Genomic DNA, 17300 nt, shown 5'->3' with positions numbered 1-17300 from the left:
AAATATTTTTTTTTTGAAATATGTTCATTTAGAGTAGTTTGGAAAAAAAAATATGGAGTAGACTATATTTAGGAACACGAAAATTTGCATTTGTTATAGGTTTTGGAAGTGGGTGTGTCAAAATGGCTTGACAGCGCCACCTATGCACTTTTAACGGACTGGCCCCTGAGCTACGAATCACGCACACACACAAAAATTGGAACACACATCAAACATGCCAAAACCTACGTAAAAGTCTCTTGGAGCGAAATCTCAAACCCAACTGGAAGTCAGATATTTTTATCCTCCTCTGCAGTTTTTGCCATTTTAAGGCATTTTATTTTAACAAACTCCTCCTAGGTATTTAATCGGATCAACACCAAACTTGGCTTTTGTCATCTAAAGGGCTTGGCGATGTTAAATTGCGAATATTTAGAGTATTTGTCAAAGGACATGTTTGTGGCGGCCTCGCAAACTTTGCGAAACAGGAAGCCATTAGAAATCAGACATGCATTGTCTGATCTGCCTCAAAATTCACATGTTTTATAACAGTTCTGACCTGAAAACGTTTACATGCCAATATCCTGATACAGTTACTTTGTGTTCACACTGAAAGCAGTGAAAGCGTCCAAGGTCACTCTGGCCGCCCTGGTGACAACGCTGTCTACCTTCAGCTATGGCGGCGACAGCGTCAAAATTCGCTACTTTGATCTTGTATTTAAAGGAGCCGTTGCAGCATATCAGTTACATTTCCGCATAAAACATGCTTTCTAGTGTGAAAATGTTGCGCACTTCTTATCAAATTCATTTAACAATGGAAGATCAAGTTGCGTGTGGTGTGGCTTTGCTCCACTTTATCCAATGTGTCCATATGTCTGAAATATCCTGAAGCAGCAATACTGTTTTGTAATCTCATTTTGTAATGAGATTCCCTCTTTTTCAAGCATAAATATATAAAACATTTATGCACATCAGTAACTCGCAAGTAATTTATTTAATGCATGTTCCATTGTAAAAATAGAAAATCCAGCCAGTGCAATTATCAAACACTTGGGAACTACTGTGGTCGGAACCAAAGTTTACAGGTCTGTGTTCTCTGAACTCCTCTCAAGCGAGTGACTACTTCATTCTGATTGCTTGCCACTGAACCGCATCATAGCTCATTACCATAAAATTAACTTGATTTCAACTTTCCTCCATGCCCAAACCGGCGAAGACGCGCCGTGCTGCTCCTCGCCGTTTATCACTCCCGGCTCTCATCGAAAATGAATGACTTCCAGCTACTTTGACGCTCTCGCCGCTTTCAGTTTGAACGTACGGTTATAGTGCCACCTGCTGGCAATAGGAAATGACATGTTTTACACTAACAAACTCTTCCTACAAATTTTATCGCATCGAATCTATGTTCTATTAGTTTAGTCCAGGGTTTTTCAAAGTCTAAGACAGTGGGCCTCCCTTTTGACACAACTTATCCATTGGCGCCCCCCTCCTCCCAAACACGCACACACACACACACACACACACACACACACACACACACACACACACACACACACACACACACACACACACACACACACACACACTCACACACACACACACACATATATATATATATAAAGACACAGACAGATGTCAGACTGTTAACTCACTTTTATCATCATTTGCATGAAAGTGCAATTATTTACAGAGTAATAACAAGTATTTTAATATAACGTTTTTAAAACTAGGATGATGGTTCAATATGAATAGAACAGATCCAAGAACTGTCCATCCCAGTCAAAACAGTGGAAGTTCAGCGGGTCTTATGCTGTCATTAGCCAAAATATCTTGACAAACCACACATAAAGGTCGTGGTTCATCAGCTGGTCCTGTCCACGTAAATCCTAAACTCAAATACTGATCATCATATCGTCGTCTTTTGGGTTTGAGCCCTGAACTTGAAGGCTTTGAATCGGGGGGTCTCAGAAACCGACCCATTGTATTAGCAGGTATATACCTGTATTGGCAGGCTTGCCAAACAGAAGCGAATTCACAGCTATGGCCTTCTGGGTAAAAAAGGCTTTCTTATTTTTGACGTATTATTTTTTTTTAGCTTTGTTTAATTAAAACGTTTAAAAATAATAAAAAATACATACAATAATTAAACTTAATAATTATATTTTTATTATATAATATTTTTTCCCGCGCCTCCCCTGACATGCTCTGGCGCCCCCCAGGGGAGGCGCGCCTCACACTTTGAAAACCCCTGGTTTAGTCCAAAGGACATTTTAAGTAATGTTTATGTAGCTCAAACAAATTATTCTGTTTTTATCATTTTTACATGCATGAGTGTTTGAATAATTCTAGGAGGAGATGCGTTCTTAAAATAGTCTAAGAAGAAGACGGAAAAATAATACGTTTATGTAGTGTAACAGTATGTTGGCTTAATTTCTCAAGCCACCATAATAACTAATTTCTAATAACTGATTTATTTTATGTTCACCATGATGACAGTAAATTATATTAGACTAGATTTTTTTTAAGACACTTCTATACAGCTTAAAGTGACATTTAAAGGCTTAACTAGGGTAATTAGGTCAATTAGGCAGGTTAGGGTAATTAGGTAAGTTATTGTATAACGATGGTTTGTTCTTTAGACAATTGAAAAAATATAGCTTAAGGGGCTAATAATTTAGACCTTAAAATCATAAGATCTTAAGATCATAAGAAAATTAAAACGGCTTTTATTCTAGCCTAAATAAAACAAATAAGATTTTCTCCAGAGGAAAAAATATTATCAGAATTACTGTGAAAATTTCCTTACTCTTTTAAACATAGTTAGGAAATATTACAGGAAAATATTTAAAAAAGAAAAAAAAATCAAAGGGGGTTTAATAATTCTGATTTTAACTGTATTTACTTCAGTTCAGTTTTTTGTCCTCCGTTCCTCATACAAATAATCATTGTGTGCTCAAGCCCACAGAAGTCACACATAAGCTTTGTGTGGCTGGAACAGTCTTAAATCTTCAAAACAAAATCTCTTTTGTGGTCTCAAATGTATTGAAATATGGCACGTATTAGGCATGTTTTGCCAGGCTTGACATCGATTTGCTTTTGCGTGTTTCATAACTGAACATGATGTGCCAATTTGAAAATGTGCAGCATGAATATAGCATTATGAGATTCGAGAGCTACACCGGAGGGTCAAAGTTTTAACCGAATTACAGCTGAAATTCAAATGTGTTTGTCTGTTTCTCGCACAAAACTATCAGGTGGCTTCACAAATATTGGAAGGGGATGCAAAGTGGTGTATGGAGCCATTTTAGCCATTTGCAGAGCTTAAAAGTGTTCATCGATGTTCAGTTTAGTTATGTTGACTTTTCCTTCTTTTTGTTGTTCCACATTAAAATAAAGACATGCAGGTTTGCTTTTACACAGAAATGTATTTAATCCTGGTTCACATGTTCGGCTGTGACCGATGTTGCATACTTCCATAGTACTTTGTATAGTTTGTAAAAAAAACAGTATACACTCACCGGCCACTTTATTAGGTACACCTGTCCAACTGCTCGTTAACGCCAATTTCTAATCAGCCAATCACATGGCAGCATGTCTTGCATCAATGGTTTAGGCTGGTGGTGGTGGTGGTGTAATGGTGTGGGCATATTTTCTTGTTACACTTTGGGCCCATTAGTACCAATTGAGCATTGTGTCAACATCACAGCCTACCTGTGTATCCATCCCTTAATGACCACAGTGTACCCATCTTCTGATGGCCATATCCAGCAGGATAACGCTCCATGTCATAAAGCGTGAATCATCTCAGACTATTGTTTTGAACATGACAATGAGTTCACTGTACTCAAATGGCCTAAACAGTCACCAGGTCTCAATTCAATAGAGCACATTTGGGATGTGGTGGAACAGAAGATTCACATCATGGATGTGCAGCCGACAGATCTGCAGCAACTGCGTGATGCTATCATGTCAATATGGATCAAAATCTCTGAGCACCTTGAGTACCTTGTTGAATTTATGCCACGAAGAATTAATATAGTTCTGAAGACAAAATGGGGTCCAAGCCAGTACTAGTAAGGTGTACCTAATAAAGTGGCCAGTGAGTGGATGTGCAAATTCATACTTAAAAGAATAGTAATAAAAGAGTAGGTGAGAAGTACCCAGATGATTGAGTTGGTAAAATATTGTCTACTTTGCTTCTTTTAGTAAAATAACATTCAAAGTATATTTGATACTTTGAATTATGTTCAGATTAAATATATTTATTTATTTATTTAATGTTTTATTAGTTATTTAATTATTGGATGCTTTTTTTATTTATTGACAGTTTTATTATTTATTTATTTATTTATTAAATGTTTTATTATTTATATACTAAATAACTGAATTACATGTATTTGATACTTTGAATATTGTTCAGATTAAAATAACTAATTAATTTATTATTTATTTATTGTTTTATTACTAATTTATGTATTGAATGCTTTACTTTTGATTTATTGAATTAATGTTTTATTATTTATTTTAGTCAATGTTTTATTATTTATTTACTGAATTTGCTTTCATTTACATGTATTTGATTCTTTAAATATTGTTCAGATTAAATATATTTATTTATTTAATGTTTTCTTAGTTATTTAATTATTAGATGCTTTACTATTTATTTATTACATTTATTGTTATTTATTTATTTGTTATTTATTTATTTATGAAATATTTTATTTTTTATTTACAAAAATTTGCTTTAATTTACATGTATTTGATACTTTCATTATTGTTCAATTTAAATTAATTAATTAATAAAATAATTAATTAATTAACGTATTTATATGAATTTATGAATTTATTTATATGAATTATTTATAATTATTTATTTATTTTTAAGTATTTTATTATTTTTATTTATGAAATATTTTATTATTTATTGAATTTGCTTTAATTTACATGCATTTGATACTTTGAACATTTTTCAGATTAAAATAATTTATTATTTTATTTATTGTTTTATAACTTATTTATGTATTAAATGCTTTATTATTTATCTTCTAAATTTATTATTTATTTATTTATTTATTTATTTATTTATTTATTTAATTATTAAACAATTTATTATTTATTCACAAAAATTTGCTTTAATTTACATGTATTTAATACTTTGAATATTGTTACATTTAAATTAATTAATTAATTAATTAATTAATTAATTAATGTATTTCTATAAATTATTTATTTATTTTTTTTTTATTTATTTATTTTTTTTATATAATTTATTTAGTGACCTAGGTGTGTTTTTATTTACATCTACAAGATACTTATATTTTTTTCAGATTAAATATATTCATTTATTGTTTTATTAGTTATTCAACCATTGAATGCTTTTATTTTTGTGTTTTTTCATTTATTTATTTATTAAATATTTTATTATTTATTTAATGAATTTGCTGTTTTAATTTACATGTACTTGATGATTGGAATATTGTTCAGATAAAATGTATTCATTGTTTTATTAATTATTTATGTATTGAATACTTTATTAATTATTTATTTATTTAATGTTTTATTATTTATTGAGAGTGCATTGTTTTTAATGCATCGATTTGGCCTTGCTATCCTGAAACTCCCAAATGATTGCTAAGCAAATGCGAAATTTTCTTGCGTTGCACCCAGTTTGACCTCACCTCCTGCGAGTATTAGGTAAATTGGCGTAAATGAAGCTTGTCTGTTTACTTGTGCTTGTTTACCAGAGCTACTGGGTAAAATCGTGCTGTTTGCTTTCTCTGGCTGCTTTTCCTATCATCCGGCTAGTGTAAACAGAGTCTCGCATTAAAACTGGGCATGCTTTTTCTGGTGCGGATGGCAGATTTCTAGCAGAGCATCACCGTCACAGATTTCTGGGAAAATATTGTGGACGCTGAGAGGAAGGTTGTGTGCAAGAAACTTCGAAAAAGAAAGAAAAAGATTCAGTGTTCTCTCATGTTTTATATGTTGGCTCTCCATGAATTTTTATGGTGCTAGTTAAGCTTAAACATTGTAGTTTGGAGCCGTGTTCTGGCCAGTCTCTCAATGCATTCATTTTACTGTCAGTTTCTTTTACGGCCGAAGCATGATTTGTTGGTCGAAGTCCCGTCGATCTGTCAGAAATAAGTTGCATTTCTTTCCAAAAAGTGTGTCAGCTCTGGGGATGAATCAGAAAAATGGTAAAGAGCTGATAATGAGTCCGAGTTGGAATATAAAAGACAGTTTACACCAAAAATGATAACTGCATTGGCATCTACACCAGAGCATGATAGCTTTCTGTTCTGCATTAATTTGAATCTACCATGGTAATACTGTGGGCTGGATTCATTCATTCATTTTATTTTCAGCTTAGTACATTTATTAATCAGGGGTCGCCACAGTGAAATGAACCGCTATTCCAGCATATGTTTTATCCAGCGGATGCCCTTCCAGCCGCAGCCCACTACTGGGAAACATCTATACACTCTTGCATTCACACACTCATACACTGGCCAATTTAGCTTATTCGATTCACCTATAGCGCATGTCTTTGGACTGTGGGGGAAACCAGAGCACCTGGAGGAAACACATGCAAAGAGGGGGAAAACATGCAAACTCCACACTGAAATGCCAAATGGCCCAGCCGGGGCTTGAACCCGCGACCTTCTTGCTGTGAGGCGACAATGCTACCCACTGAGCCGCTTGCATAATTTAGGCAAAATATTTTTTGTTGTTGTTTTTTTTTATACACTAATAATGCTGGGTTGTTGTAATTTAATGCTGGGTTAAATGTGGGAAAAACAACCACTGAGTTAAGAATTAATTTTAATTTAATTTTAAAAAATCATCATTGGGTTTTGTTCATATTTGACGCAACATTTATCAGGATGACAACTCAAACAACGTATAGATGTGATGAGATGAGATTTGTGTGCTGTGTATATGTATAAATATAAATACACACATGAACATCACATGATTAACAGTGCAATATGACTGCATATCAGCACTGGTGGTAGAAATACAGCCATATTGCACTGCTACGAGTGTGATATTGCATTTATGCAACAGTTGTGCATAAATGCATAAATGTCAATTGTTTATATATATATATATATATATATATATATATATATATATATATATAATATATATATATATATATATTTTTTTTTTTTTTATATATATATATATATTGCTATTTATTATTTAACTGCTACTAAAATTTATTATTAAGTAATCCTCTCTTCTTACAATTTATTAAGTTAAATTAAATAGTCATGCATGTAGTCAAGGGGGGTCAAGTGGTTTGAAAGACCAAAAGTTGGATTATTATTATTATGTTTGAATTTATCTTATTATTCAAATGGTCAAATTTTGGAAAAAAGGAAGGTTGAATGCGCCGGCCAGTTTGTTGTTTGCCTATAGGCTTCAGTTTTTAATTTAAATCAAGTTTTAACAGATTTCCCAAAGAAAATTATGATAAAAAAATTGTATTTTAAAAATGAGTATATTTTTTATATTTGAAGAGTTTAGATGCAAAAACCTCTAAATGCCATTTCATATTTTCTTCTAAAATTAGCATTTTTCTTCAACTCCTGTGTGTGGACTCTGTGATTTACCTTTTATAGTGACAAATACGTTCTTTTCATTGCCTTTAAAGTGAAATAACTCAACATAAATATACAAGGCTGAGAAAAATGCTCATTTTGCATGGCATTTTGAGGTTTTGGCATCTGTACTGTACTTCATTACTTTATTCTAAGAATTTAAAGTCCTAATTTCTAGTTGTCTAAGTATTTTTATTATTTATAAAACTGTAATAAAACTTACAGTTTAAATGTGTAAATAAAGCAATTTGACAAAATGGTAGGAAATTGTTTTGGTACATCAAAAAGTGTTGTTGTAATAACTATCCAACAAGATTATCCAGCAAAAATTAGTTCTTAATATTTCACTAAAATGTCATATTTATTCCTCAATTAAACAGAAAATTAGGTGAATAACTGCAAAAAGGTTCAGTTTTTCAGAAAACAAATAACCCCTTTCAATAAGCTGGCTACAGGCCTGAAATTGTTATGTTAAAATAATGTTTATTAACTGATAAAGAGAGAGTTTAATAAAAACTTTCGTTCATTTTTCGTACAAATTAAACATGTCTCACAGTATTATTAAAAGATGGAGCACAGGCTGTAATTTTTCTGACAAATTGTTTCAACCAAAATTGGAGATGTTACTCTAAGAGATTAGGAGAACTGGCAGGGTCATATGTTTACATGTAGGTGTTTATTTTGCAGTTAGTTTTCAGGGAATATTGTTTACAGACTAACGTTAGTCTGTTTTAACGTTAGACTGAACGTAAAAGCGGTGAAAACACTAGCATAACGGCATTATCATGATGGACTCATTCAGTAGCGAACTTGAGTTTATGTGACTTACACTTTTCGTTGGAATAAGCTCTATATGTCCACCTCTTCTTGCTACCTCCATCCTCACTTGTGCGAGGCACACACCTCACACATCGGGAAATTCCTTCCGCGCAGTTGTTTTGGCGCTGTTTGTATCTGAGACTATGATCTGAAAGCAGCCACTCACATATACTACAGGGAAAGGCACACCCAATCACAATGTTCATATGTGTTTGGGGGCGGTGCGACTCGAGGAGAGAACGTGATTCACTGACAGCGCGATGTTTTTAAGTGAATTCAATTATTGGTGGGGACATTTCAGTAGTTTGTGGATATTGGTGGGGACGCGTTCCCACCGTCCACCCTAAATCTACGCCCCTGGTGTGTGTGTATACGCACACGCACACCCACCCACACACACACACACACACACACACAGACACACACACACACACACACACACACACACACACACACACACACACACACACACACACACACACACACACACACACACACAGTTTAAGCCAGAAATATTAGCCCCTCTGTTTATTTTTTCCCCATTTTCTGTTTAACAAATTTTTTCAACACATTTCTAAACATGATCATTTTAATAACTCATTTCTAATAACTGATTTATGTTATCTTTGCCATGATGACAGTAAATAATATTTTACTATATTTTATATACAGGACTATATTTTATGTACACGGCACTTCTCTACCGCTTAAAGTGACATTTAAAGGCCTAATTAGGTTAATTAGGTTAAATAGGCAATTTAGGGTATTTAGGCAAGTTATTGTACAATGATGGTTTGTTCTGTAGACTGTTGAAAGAATATATAGCTTAAAGGGGCGAATAATATTGACCTTAAAATGGTGTTTAAAAAATTAAAAACTGCTTTTATTCTTGCCAAAATAAAACAAATAAGACTTTCTTCTGAAGAAAAAAATATTATCAGACATTCTGTGAAAATGTCCTTGCTCTATTAAACATCATTTGGGAAATATTTAAAAGAGAAAAAAAAAATAATCAAAGGGGGGCTAATAACTCTGACTTCAACTGTATATATACAACAGAGCAAAAATAAACATTAAATAAACAGTGCTTCATGCTTTTCTAGAGAGTCTAACAGCATTCAGGTACAGAAATTGAAGAATTAAACATATAATAACATGGTCATAACTATTAATATCTTTATTTTTTTCTCTTTAATAAATAATCTAATCCTGCGATCAGACTATTGCGGATACACACATTCTGATATCGATGCTCAAACAATATATTGTGCACCCCTATATTGAATGTGCTACATTTTAAATTCCTTCGTTACAGTTTTAAAATGCTGTGTTGTTGTAACCTAGTGGGTCAAATATCTATAAAAAAAAAAACCATCGTTGGTTGAAAATTGTAATTTAAAGTAAAATAAAATTTTAAAAGTCAACGGAACGATTGGGTTCATCCATATTTGACCTTGAACATTTGGGTTACAACAACCCAGCAGTTTTTGTGGTGGCGTATTTTGAAATACTTTAAATGCAAGAGAAGAACATTTGAGCTGCTCAAAACAACAGTTCAAATTTTTGTTTCCGATCGAATCTGTTTCCAAATAGTTCATTCATTTGACTCAGCGATTCAATGATTTGTTCATAAAGGCATGAGTGTTTGCATTCCAAATGAGATATATCGCCCCCGTAGCGCACTTAACAATCATGGCCACCATACTGAAGTGTTGTTCCAAAGCGAAGTGCTCAAGATTGGCTACTTCGAAGGGCCTTTAAAACCCCCATGATCCTTTGCGCAGGGAAGTTGTTCCCTGTCCATTTGGAAAGGCCTGTCTCTGTGCCCTAATCCCTTCAAAACTGAAGGTAAACCCTTTGAAGGTATAAGGGAAAGGGATGAACTCTTTTTGAACTCTTTCATTGATCCTCACTGAATAAAAGAATTGAATCATTGATTCAGTGAATCATTTATTTAGACAGGGGTATCCATATCTACAGGCAGGATTAGTGTCATAGTAAAAAATATGGTCTTTATTGTTATGAGTATTTTTTTAGACTGAATGGAATCTTTCCTGGCTTTATGTGTCATGTCTTGACCATCTTGTGCTTTTGGATTTTAATTTGTGATGGATTTGTGTGGTTTCTAACAGGAGGTTGGCTGTGACAGACAGCTGGGCAGCAACGCTAAAGAGGACAACTGTGGTGTGTGTGCTGGAGACGGCTCCACCTGTAGACTGATCCGAGGTCAGGCTCTGCCCCACGTCTCACCTGAAGAACGTAGGTACACACACATACATGAGCACAGTCTTGCTTTTATTTGTAGAGTTTTGCTGGAGTTTTTTGGCTTTGTTTTTTTTTTTTTTTTTTTGTTTTGCTTTTGTTTAGTTTTGTTTCCTTTTGTAAATTTTGTTTTGTTTTTTGGTTTGATTTTTTTTAGTTTTGCTTTAGTTTAGTTTAGTTTTGTTTCTTTTTTAAATTTTGTTTTGTTTTTAGGTTTAGTCTTTTTAGTTTTGATTTTGTTTAGTTTAGTTTTGTTTCCTTTTTTAAATTTAGTTTTGTTTTTTGGTTTAGTTTTTTAGTTTTGCTTTTGTTTAGTTTAGTTTTGTTTCCTTTCTTTTTTTATTTTGTTTTGTTTTTTGGTTTAGTTTTTTAGTTTTGTTTTTTGGGGTTTAGTTTTGTTTCTATTTTATTTTGTTTAGTTTTTTTTGGGGTTTGTTTTTTTTAGTTTTGCTTTAGTTTTGTTTTGTTTTTTAATAAAATTGCGTTGTGGATTGGAAAAGTGATTTAAAATTCACAGTTAGACCTTTTTTGACTTCTTATTATTATCGTTTTTGTTGTTGTTTTCATTTTTATTAAAGAACAACATAGTAATAAAAGAAATATTTAATATTAAATGTTTAAAATAAATAAATTGTATTAAGAAACTAGCAATATTTATTTTTTTATTAAAATAAGAAATATACCATTTCAATAAAGTATAAATTAATAATAAAACTGTATTACAATTAAACAAAGTGTTGTTGTTGTTATTTTAAAAAATATTAAAAGAATAAGAACCATTTACATTACAAAAACATAAGCATTATAAATAAATTAAATTAAATAAAGTATTACTTAAAAATTCTGATGAATTAAAATTAAGAGAGCCATACATTTCAGATTTTATGGCTGTTGTGTTTTCCCAGGGACTAAGCCGACAAGAAAATGAATGAATGAACGGCTGTTGTAAACTCTACATTTTCTAATGCTAATATCATCTTCTGCAACTACTCAATATTAAACATCTAAAAATAAATAATAGAGAAAAGCAGGGAATGGCTAAGGCTCTTGTTGACAGTAGGTTTATAAGTGCTTTTTATTACAAGTTTGGAAGATGTTGGCGCATGTTTTTTTTCCCAAATGCACATTATAAGCAAGACAAACTCAAAACAGATGAAGAGATGAGTTCATCTGGATTACTGAAAACAGACGATTATGAACAGTGTGCATTTAAAAACACACAGTGCCACAATTTACTCTGAACTCTCTAAAACTCTGTGAAACACTCTGAAAAAAAAATATAATAAAAAAAAATAATAATTATATATATATATATATATATATATATATATATATATATATATATATATATATATATATATATATATATATATATATATATATATATATATATATGTATGTATGTATGTATGTATATATGTATGTATAGTTAAAATCAGAATTATTAGCCTCCGTTTGATTTTTGATTTTTTAAATATTTCCCAAATTATGTTTAACAGAGCAAGACCATTTTCACAATATGTCTGATAATATTTTTTCTTCTGGAGAAAGTCTTATTTGTTTCATTTCAGCTAGAATTAAAGCGTTTTTTTAGTTTTTTAAACACCATTTTAGGGACAAAATGATTAGCCCTTTAACCTTTTCGATTGTCTACAGAACAAACCATCATTATACAATAACTTGCCTAATTACCCTAACCTGCCTAGTTAACCTAATTAACCTAGTTAATCCATTAAATGTCACTGTAAGCTGTATAGAAGTGTCTTGACAAATGCCTAGTAAAATATTACTTACTGTCATCATGGCAAAGAAAATCAATCAGTTGTTAGAGATGAGTTATTAAAACTACTGTATTATGTTTAGAAATGTGTTGAAAAAAATTTCTCCGTTAAACAGAAATTAGGGGAGAAAAATAAACAGGGGGGCTAATAATTCTGACTTCAACTGTGTGTGTGTGTTTGTGTGTGTATATATGTAAATATATGTATATATATTCTGTCATCCTTTACTCAACCCTTTACTTGTTCCAATACTGTTTGAGTTTGTTTGTTCTGTTGAACACAAAAAAGGATGTTTCAAAAAATGTTGGAAACCGGTAACCGTTGACTTCCATTGTATTTGTTTTTTCTACTATGGAAGTCAGTAGTTACAGGTTTTCAGGTTTCTTCAAAATATACTATGGAAGTCAGTGGTTACAGGTTTTCAGGTTTCTTTAAAATATACTATGGAAGTCAGTGGTTACAGGTTTTCAGTTTTCATCCAAATGTCTTCTATCTTCCGTTGAACACAAAAGAAGATATTTTGAAAAATGTTGGAAACCTGTAACCATTGACATCCATGGTATTTTTTTTTCCTACTTTGGAAGTTAGTGGTTACAAGTTTTCAGGTTTCCTTAAAATATCTTTTTTCTTCTGTTGTACACCAAATAAGATATTTTGGAAATTGTTGGAAACCGGTAACTATTGTCTTACATAGTGTGTGTTTCTTCCTACTACTGAAGTCAGTGGTTACAAGCTTCCAGGTTTCTTCAAAGTATCGTATTTCTTCTGTTGAACACAAAAGAAGATATTTAAAAAATATTGGAAACCAGTAACCATTGACTTCCATATTTGTTTTTCCCACTATGGAAGTCAATGGTTTTCAGCTTTCTTCAAAATATCTTCTTTCTTCTGTTTAACACAAAAGAAGATATTTTGTAAAATGTTGGAAACCTGTAACCATTTACATCTATACTATTTTTTCCCTGCTATAGAAGTCAGTTGTTACAGGTTTTCAGGTTTCTTCAAACCATCATCTTCTGTTGAAAACAAAAGAAGATATTTAGAAAAATGTTGGAAACCAATAACCATTGATTTTCATAGTATTTGTTTTTCCCACTATAAAAGTCAATGGTTGCAGGTTTTCAGCTTTCTTCAAAATATATTTAGTGTTTATCAGAATAAATAAGTATGGAACCACTTGACAGTGAGAAAAAAAGTGAGTACATATACATTTTTGGGTGAACTAACCCTTCAAATTTCAGCTTCTACCATTTGATAATTGCACTGAGCCACATTGGTTTTATTTCGATAAATTTTGCCACTCCACATGATTCCATACATTCCAATGAGTCATTGGCTTTTTCTTTCTTTTACTTGCGTCTTAATGTTTATTGCCATATCAAATCAAATAATCCTCAAGCTTTAGAAACACTCGAAAGCCATAAACCCGTATGCGTTTTAGCCAGTCAGACGTTCCCTGTGGTCTTCGGTTAGTGCACGCATTGGCAGCTTTATTTGCCTGCCTAATTTATGGGATTGCCAACAGACGGATTGTTTGCATTCTGGGACTGCAGATAGAGTTATTGATTCCCTTTAAAGCATTTGAGGGGAATTTCAAGTCCATCTGTGAGAAATAATACACTTCATGCTGCGGCTCTTGCTTGTAAATAGCTAGTTGTCATTTATTTAAGATTATTACCCAAAACACTCAGTCTGCCGGGCACGTTTTGCGTTTTCAGGCCGGACGCCACTGCTGAAATCATGTCTGTTTATAAAAATATCAAATAACTCAAGCGTTTTATGTAACAGCCACTCCCCAAATTATTTAAGACAGCTAATTTTTATTTCTGAACACCGTGCGGCTGAATATAGCCAGCTATTTCTGTGGCACTTGTCTTGAGTTTTGTATTGATTTTGGTACGGTTTTGTGTTTGATGGCTGCTGAGGATTATTCCTCATCCAAAAAATTCCTCTGTCTTACAGTAAAAGTGCTCTTTTTTTATCGCTGCTGTGTTCCAAATCCTAGTAAACTGCGTAGGCAGCATTTTTAGGCACCGTAAGCTTGCTCCCCACACAAAGCTGGTTCCAGTGTGTAGGAAGCATGACTGTGTTGCCTTCTAAGATAGCTTTGGCAACACCACATGTATCCTTTGTGGGAAAATGCATTGCGATGACATGAGAAAGTTAATTATGTGTGCGCGACTTTTCAAAAGAATTTCTTTATGATTTTGAAAGCTCTTATTAGATCAAATATGGAGTAAAATACTTATATTGTGAGAAATTTTGTTATTTGGTTTCCATTTTATTTTTCTTGTGATACAAGGCTAAGTTTATCAGCATCATTACTCTAGTCAGTTTGGGCTTTATTTTAATGATCTAGATCTAAAGCACAGGGCGAAAAAGCATAAAGAGCAAATCTGAATCCACTTTTGCTATTTTAAGGTGGGAAAAATGGTCGCAGTGCATGGTCTAACAGGGTTGAGCTTATTCTCTTAATGAGTTATGGGTGTGTTTTGAGCATAACGTACATCAAACCAATCAGAGTCTCATCTTTCCTTCCTTTAAGAGTCAGTTGTGTCACGCATTTGCTATTTACATGGCGGACTTTGTAAATGGACAAACTGAACACTAGCCAGAAAACAGTTGCAGCGCGAGAATAAAGAACGAGCATCCTCCATTACTTTCTCTTTACTTTACTTTTTCTTTTTACTTTACTCCTTTATTTTCGTGGATAGGAAACAGTGTTGGACGCACTCCACTGAAGACATGCTTTAGCCTACATAATTAATTTAGATTGTTAACCACAAAGATTTGTTTCAAATCTATTTTTAAATTCAGTTCAAATTTTCAGCAAACAAATAAATGAACAACAATAATTAATTGTGGTCAAAAAAATGAGTTATATCCAAACACACGTCCTGCTCCTATGCCCCATATGGTGACGAAGACGTCGAGCCTCACCTGGGTCAGTTGACATTTCTGTGTGGAGTTTGCATGTTCTCCCCATGTGGGTTTCCTCCAGGTGCACCAGTATAAAAATATATCAAATAAAATATATAAAAATAAAGTGCAAATTTATTAAAAATAAAAAACCTGAAAAATCACTTGTACATCAATATTGGCAGCCTTTGCTGAAAAGCTCTAAATTGAGCTCAGGTACATTCAGTTTCCACTGATCATTCTTGAGATGTTTCAGCAGCTTAATTGGAGTTCACCTGTGGTCAATTCAGCTGATTGGACATGATTTAAAAAGGCATACACCTGTTTATTTATGGTCCCAGGGTTGAGAGGGCGTGTCAAAGCACAAACCAAGCATGAAGACAAAAGAATTGACTGTAGACCTCCGAGACAGGATTGTCTCAAGGCATAAGGCTGGGGAAGGTTACAGAAACAGTTCTGCTGCTCTGAAAGTTCCAATGAGCACAGTGGCCTCCATCATCAGTAAGTGGGAGATGTTTGGAACCACCAGGACTCTTCCTAGAGCTGTCTAGCCATCTAAACTGAGCAAACAGGGGAGAAGGGTATTAGTCAGGGAGGTGATCAATAACCTGATAGTCACTCTGTTTGAGTTCTATAGCTTGCTTCTGTGGAGAGAGGAGAACCTTACAGAAGGACAACCATCTGTGCAGCAATCCACCAATCAGACCTGTATGGTAGAGTGGCCAGACTGAAGGCCACTCCCCGCCTGGAATTTGCCAAAAGGCATCTGAAGGACTCTCAGACCATAAGAAACAAAATTCTCTGGTCTGATGAGACTAAAAGTGAACTCTTTGGAGTGAATGCCAGGTGTTACGTTTGGAGAAAACCAGGCACCGCTTGTCACCAGGCTAATACCATCCCTACAGTAAGGCATGGTGGTGGCAGCATCATGCTGTGGGGATGTTTATCAGCAGCAGGAACTGGAAGACTGGTCAGGATAGAGGGAAAGATGAATGCAGCGATGTACAGAGACATCCTGAATGAAAACCTGCTTCAGAGTGCTCTTGACCTCAGACTGGGGCGACGGTTTATCTTCCAGCAGGACAATGACCCAAAGCACATCGTTAAAATATCAATGGAGTGGCTTCACAACAACTCAGTGAATGTACTTGAGTGGTCCAACCAGAACCCAGACCTAAATCCTATTGAACATCTCTGGAGAGATCTGAAAATGGCTGTAAACTGTCTCTTCCCATCCAACCTGATAAAGCTTGAGAGGTACTGCAAAGAGGAATGAGCAAAAATTGCCAAAGACAGGTGTGCCAAGCTTCTGGCATCATATTTAAAAAGACTTGACGCTGTAATTGCTGCCAAAGGTGCATCAACAAAGTATTGAGCAAAGGCTGTGAATGCCACAGCGGAATGAACCGCCAACTATTCCAGAGTATGTTTTATGCAGCGGACCTATAGCGCTTGTTTTTGGACTGTTGGGGAAACTGGAACACCCAGAGAAAACACACGCCAATACGGGGAGAAAATGCACTCTCCACACAGAAATGCCAACTGACCCAGCCAGGGCTCGAACCGGCAACCTTCTTGCTGTGAGACGACAGCCCTAACCACTGAGCCACCGTGCTGCTCTCAGGTTGAACAAACTAATGTGCATACACGCGTTAGACAGAAAGTGTTCCTGAGACGCTCAAATGTGCGAATAAAATGACAAATGTACACAATTATTGAGATAAGTTACATCCACCTCCCAACCTCCCACCCAAAAACTCAATCCGGGCTTGATGACAGTCAGGATTCCAGAGCGTCACATGGATCTGTTAATATTGAAATGCAATAAAGCTGCTAATGAGCCTCTGGCACTTCTCGTTCATTCCTTCTACCCGGCGCTGACTCATTTCTGCATTTTTGCTTGCAAGGAGAAACACAGATGCATTGTGGGATG

General features: G+C 34.0%; 1 protein-coding gene across 1 annotated transcript in view; it reads left to right on the top strand.

Moving 5' to 3' along the window:
• adamtsl3 (ADAMTS like 3) overlaps nt 1-17300 on the top strand; it is a 403073-nt gene that overhangs the window by 233987 nt on the left and 151786 nt on the right. Inside the window, exon 7 of the mRNA XM_087260149.1 lies at nt 10538-10664. Within this exon, the coding sequence (XP_087116275.1) occupies nt 10538-10664 (127 nt within the window). The remainder of the gene's footprint in view (nt 1-10537; nt 10665-17300) is intronic.

Source organism: Danio rerio, chromosome 7 (assembly GCF_052040795.2).
Source record: "Danio rerio strain M-AB ecotype USA chromosome 7, GRCz13ab, whole genome shotgun sequence".
In the NCBI taxonomy this organism is placed as follows: Eukaryota; Metazoa; Chordata; class Actinopteri; order Cypriniformes; family Danionidae; genus Danio; species Danio rerio.
The sequence above is the reverse complement of the archived record's forward strand: the minus strand, read 5'-3'. Positions and strand labels throughout refer to the sequence as shown.